General features: G+C 40.0%; 1 protein-coding gene across 11 annotated transcripts in view; it reads left to right on the top strand.

The window, feature by feature from the left end:
- Zfand4 (zinc finger AN1-type containing 4) overlaps positions 1–6,000 on the top strand; it is a 74,635-nt gene that overhangs the window by 58,235 nt on the left and 10,400 nt on the right. For 9 of the 11 annotated variants that reach the window (XM_050148528.1, XM_050148522.1, XM_050148520.1 and 6 more), the window contains 2 exons: positions 3,076–4,254; positions 4,809–4,863. In XM_050148528.1, the coding sequence (XP_050004485.1) occupies positions 3,076–4,254; positions 4,809–4,863 (1,234 nt within the window). Of the gene's footprint in view, positions 1–3,075; positions 4,255–4,786; positions 4,942–6,000 lie in introns of all 11 variants that reach the window. The other 2 variants (XM_050148525.1, XM_050148524.1) reach the window with 2 other exon arrangements.

Here is a 6,000-nt window from a genome sequence, read left to right on the forward strand (position 1 = left end):
TTATCCATAACCTCTCTAAGACCTTTATCATGAAGGGGTGTTGAGTTTTGTCAAATGCTTTTTTAGCATCTAAACAAAAAGGAAAGGCTTTAACTTTAACATAGCAAAATTACATATAACAAAACAGTTATCAAGTAAGAATTACAGTTACAATATTTATATCTATTTTATCTTTTATCATAACTAAGGAAAACTATAACTATCTATCCATTCTTCAACTCTATCAAAGACTCCAGAAGGATATAATATTACCTAAGCAAACAAGAAATTCAAAACTCTAGAAATGACAGAGACATCTCGCTGCCTGGATAGTCACCCAAAGTTCCTCTGTACTGTTGGGGCATCCATCTTCGGCCTTTAGGCCCATAGTATCCAGCAGACTTTTCCATGAAGCAGGAAATTTCAAAGACAGTTCAGTTACTTTCTGCTGTGTCCTGCAGAATGTCTCGCAGACTCTTTCATGAATCAGGAACCCCGAAAGACCATTTCACCTTTAGGCAAGTTCAGTAGTCCTCTCTCTGTGGGTTCTTTGTGTCCAGTTTATGCATTAGTCCAGGCAAGAGCAGTTTCTTGCCCCAATGGCTATCAAACTCCATAAAGATCCTTTTCGATGCCCATCTTCCTCTTGAAGTAGATTGGTGCTGCCAGGAGCAGAGTGTCTCATTGTCATGAAAAGCCCTAAGTTATTAAAACATTTAAAAATGCCATATTCTGTAGTCTTTGAAAGATATGAAAAATGCCTATTTAACTGAAACATATCTCTATATATCTAGAAAATCTAACTAACATGACTACAAGCTTGACTATCATTAATGATTATCCATTAACAACCTATATACATTACATTTTTTAATAATCATAATACCTTAGTCAAGATCAGAAATACATACATACATATATATACATATAACAAGATTGACCTTAAATTTAAATCACTAAAACAAAATCCATATCAATGTAAATTATTCATACCTATATCATATCTCACACATTGACAAATTCAAATACAGATAATAACGTAAATATGTTTAATTTAGATTGGAGTATTGTGGTGAAGATTTCTTCTTCTGTGTTACGTTTGGGGAGAACTCATGTATCTAAAATGCTCTGATTCTCACTTTCCATTTTATTCTAATATGGAGGTGTTGCCCCTTTTCTCTTCTTATAACTTTACTTAGGTCCTTGTTAAGGGCTATGGGTTAATACATAAAGTAAGGGTGTAATGTAGGGAGGTCATTTATTTCAAGAGCACTCTTTTTGTGTTTGTTTTTAATCACTGACAGTCCCATTGCATGGAAGAATAGGTGGATCTCCTGATTCTGTTATTTATATTTTTTTCTCGATTTCCCTCTCTGCCTAAGTAGAGCCTCCTTAAAACCTAACCATTAGTATAGATCCCAAGCCACTTCAGCTTGTTTCCTTGGGTTTCTCTTAGCCTATTTTGATATCCCAGATATTAATTTTTTGGCATTTACACAGGTGGGATTTTCTCTTTTCTGGGTATATATTGTTCCTAGGCTGTCCTGCCTCTCTCCTTTCTTCTTGAAGTTCTGTGTTCTTGCTTGTCACCACAGGCATATGCTTTGCACATGAGCCCCCTGCAGTTTATTGTTTTTAACTTTATGGCTTATTTGAATTTTACATTTTCTCTCTCTCTCTTTCTCTCTCTCTGTTTGCTGATGATTTGGGCCATGGGTAATTTTATTAGCTTGTATTGTTGATCTCTTTGGGTGCCTCTGTGTTATCTGGGAGTATACATGTTTCTATTTAGGTTTTGGCAACCTCCATTTATGAAAAATTACTTTTCATAGATATTGCTTCAGGTTGGCAAGACAATGACTTTAGGATAAAAGTGGGCTTAAGAACTAGCTTCCCTTGGCAAGGGACTTACATCTATTCAGCCTTGCTAGTTCTCCTTTTCTCCACTGGTACCTACTAAATTTTCAATATGTATTTCTTATAGGCCAGGATGTGTGTTTACTAACCATCCCTGTGCTTAAGGCCATAGGTTCCTCTCTTGAGCTCTCGACTTCACTCTTTCTGTGATAACTGCTATGTAAACTTTCTGTGCTGGCAGTGGCCGGCAGGTCCTGTCCTTGGTTTCCTGACACACTAGGCTCATGGATAGAGTATGCACATTCACTGTGGCTAAGACACTGACACAGCAAAAAGAAACAAAAGAAAAATTAACAGAGGGAAAAGCACATGGATCCAAGTTCAGGTGAAGCAGGCACAGGCATTATGGAGGCCTCTCCCAAAGCCATCTTAAGCCAGGCTTGATTTCTCAGTGAGTAGTGACAACACATGTTGTCTCAGCTGTGGGACTCCATTAGCAACAATGGACAAGGGGCTTTTCTCTTTTTTCTGTTTATAGGCTTGTTCCTATGTGCACCCTCTGCCTGCTATGTATATGTACATTTCAGACTCAAAAGAAAAGCAGTTGCTCATTATAAACTGTTTCAATTGCCCAAGCAGTTGAGGCACAGCTACTGTGATGGGTTTGGCTAGGAGCCTTTCCTGAAATGGAAGTCCATAGAAACCAACAAAGGGACAGCCTTTTCAAGGGCAGCAGTTAAATGCTGTTAGCTTTTTTTCTGAGTACCTATACACATTCATCTTACTAGGAAAAATGCCATCTCATATAGCCAACATTTTCTTCTTAGCAAAAGCCCGAGAAAAAATTGTGAGGAAATAAAACAAAATTATTTTTCTTTAAGATCTTCAGAAAATAATGCTCAATAAAGTAATATAATAGATCCTTAATCATAATCTTTTAAGATTTTTAATATTTAAAGCATTTCATTGTTGTTTTGTATTGAGAAGACTCATCTTGTGGCCTAGGCTGGCATGGAGTGGATTCTGTAAGCCAGGCTGGCGTCAAACTCATGACAGACATCTTGCTTCAGCCTCCCAAGTGCTAGTATGATAGGCGTGGCACACCACACTGGCTTTTTTGAGCACTGTAAATTGAGGTAACAAAAATGCCAATATGGTAAGTGCCTTTTCTCCACTGAGTCTTGCTGCAGGGCAAAACTAACTATGTTGAGGAATTACCTGTGCACTCTTTTCTTGTAGCCTAAGAAAGTTGTCAAGGTAAAACCTCGTCCACCAGTAGCGCCTCGACCTCCTAGCAGTTCCTCGGCAGCAGCCCGGCACAGACTGCTACGAGTCCTGCCTCACATCGGGCAGTCTTGTCTACCTTCTCCTGGGAATGCCTATCTCCCCGAAACATCCAGGAATGCAGCTGCCAGTTGCGCAGCAGCTCAGGCTCCAGCTGATAGACCAGTACCGTCTCTCAGGAGTGAACTGCTGAAGGAGGACGATAATTGGGAGATTAACACACTGTCTCATCCCACGGGTAGCATCAGGCTGCTACCTCAGATGACCCACATAGAACTGGAAAACGACAAAGAGCTTGCAGATTCCGTACTTCATCTTGGATCACCCCTGCCTAGACGGACAAAGCATCTTCCAGGGAACCTCCAGTCTAATAATGAGGATGATATCGTCTTATTTCCTCCACCAGAAGAATGTATATCTGAAGAGTTGCTCCTGCCGGAAGTAGGTCCATTTGCTCCATTTACAGAAGGAAATGGTGTCGAGGAGAGCAGTGGTATAGAAGGCATAGGGAAGGTAACTCCAGAGTTCCCACTCTCTAAAGGAGATAGAGGGCTGAGAGCGGCAGAGCAGCCTCTGAACCATGTGGCAAGAGTGTTGAGCAGTGACCCAGTAGACAATGCAGTCCTTAACCACCGAGAGTCGAGCTCTCACAAGAACAGACTCCTGTCGCCACTTCTCTGTGCTGCACCAGTGTCACTACATAGTTCCCTGGTGAAGCCACAGAGACAGTCGAAATGTTTGGAGGCTGGCAACCCCTCAGCGCCTGCTTCTCAAAACGCCCTGCGGGAATTGGACATTCGAACCATAGCCGATTCTTCTTTCTCTAGGACTACTCGCTTCCGTGGTGTTAAAGTCGATTCGCCTGGGAAAAGATCTGATGTTATTTCCAAAGTCGAAGCTCGAGATATCACACAAATGGCTAACAAAGCTTCCAAAGAGCCTGTTGGTTGTGTAAATAATAATGGATTTTTGGCTTCACTGGCACGGAATGCAAGCAGAGACAGTTTGCAGAACACACGTGGGACAGGGAGGCTTCGATCCTCTGGAATTGGGTTGTCTACAAACTTCCAGCACTTTCAGGATGAAAACATTAGGAAAAGTTCTCCCCAGTCAGAACCTACAGAATTTTTTCTAGTAAGTATTTTCTTTTCAGTTGATTTTCTAGTTTTGTAAGGAATGACTATTTCAAATTCAGGCTTTTATTTACATGAATAAAGATACCTACAATTGTTTTTCCATACATTTCACTAAAATATTTATCTAATTTGTAGGAAATATATTTGATTATTGTTTTTTGATTTTTTGAGACAGGTTTCTCATGTAGCCCAGGCTGGCCTGGTACTTTGGGAATGACCTTGAATTCTGATTCTGCTCCCAGCTCTTAAGTGCTGGAATTACAGGCATTACTGCCATGTTCATTGTTATTCTGTAGTTTTCAGTGGTACATAGTTTCAATAAGGCTTTCTCCAGTGTCAAGACTCTTATCTAAACCATCAAATTTTACTCATTTAAGGATAAATAATAAGCACAAGAAGATTAGATTCCACGTTAATTTAAACAAAAATAGAATAATTTACAATGGATGCCCATCAGCATATTCTATTTAGTAATAGAATACAAATATGTGATGTTTGGTGATCTATTCTGCATTGACTCACCTCTGTAGGTGTTTTGTGTTTTAATTGTAGTCTGCTCGTGGTATTGGAATGAGTGGAAATAACGCAGCAGCAGGGAAAAGAGTAGGTAAGCTACAGCTAACTTTGGAAACAACGTAACATTCTGTTGGCTTTTCAAGGCGAGATGGGAAGAACGTTCTCCGTGGTATGTACAGTGTAAACTCTCCTAAACATTTCATTTCAGAAAATAACTGTGACCTGACTACAAGGGTAGCACATGTGGAAAGAAAACTACCTCCAGCTGGTATTTCATGTCTGGAGCACTGTAGTCTCTGAAAAGACAAGTCTTAGATGAATGAACACCTTTACTGGTGGCTGGCCATTTGAAAAGTATAGTGGGTTCTGATTGGGTTCTGTGATGTGTTTGGTATTTCTGTCCAGTATCAAGGGAGTGGTAAGAATCTCTTTTTGATGAACTGATTATTTCTGAACAAAGAAAAGGATAATCCCTAGGACCAGTCCTTCCTATATACAGTAGCAGAAGCAGCTCTAAAGTAACACATTCTCCCAGTGCTAGCTCGCTGAAGATGCATGCCTTGACTGCCTGTTTTGGTCCAGGAGGAAGGAGACCTTTAATATCTCTTCCTTTTATGTTTCCAGTGGTGGTAAAGTCACCCAAGGTGTGCTGTCTGTAGCTCTGGAGTTTCAAAAATAATTTTCTATCCTGTGGACTTTTTTTTTTTTAAAGAGACACATAAGATTGTTTCCCTTTTGCTTGTAAGGCCTGGGAATATAAAGTTCTGATATATTCATTTACATTTTAAAAGATTTTTCATTGTGGTAAACTGTATATAAAAATTCTTAACTATGCATTTGTTGATGATTGAGACAGGGCCATGTATGACCTAGGCTGGCTTTAAACCCAATACATAGCTGAAGGCGGCCTTGAACTTCCATTCTTCTGTTTCTACCTCCATGTGCCCTGCTCAGTATTTTTTTTTTTTTGAGACAGGGTCCTACTCTGTGTCTTAGGCTCCCATGATCCTCCTGCCTCAACCTATCAGATACTGGATTCCCTGCATATGCCACTAATCCTGGCCTTTAATCATTGTTTTATTTTTTTTTCTTTTTTTTTTTTTTTTTTAGTTTTTCGAGACAGGGTTTCTCTGTAGCTTTGGTGCCTGTCCAGGAATTAGCTCTTGTAGACCAGGCTGGCCTCAAACTCCCAGAGATCCGCCTGCCTCTGCCTCCCGAGTGCTGGGAT

The sequence above is a fragment of the Alexandromys fortis genome, unplaced genomic scaffold, assembly GCF_014885135.2.
Source record: "Alexandromys fortis isolate MF-2015 unplaced genomic scaffold, M_Fortis_MF-2015_v1.1 scaffold_59, whole genome shotgun sequence".
In the NCBI taxonomy this organism is placed as follows: domain Eukaryota; kingdom Metazoa; phylum Chordata; class Mammalia; order Rodentia; family Cricetidae; genus Alexandromys; species Alexandromys fortis.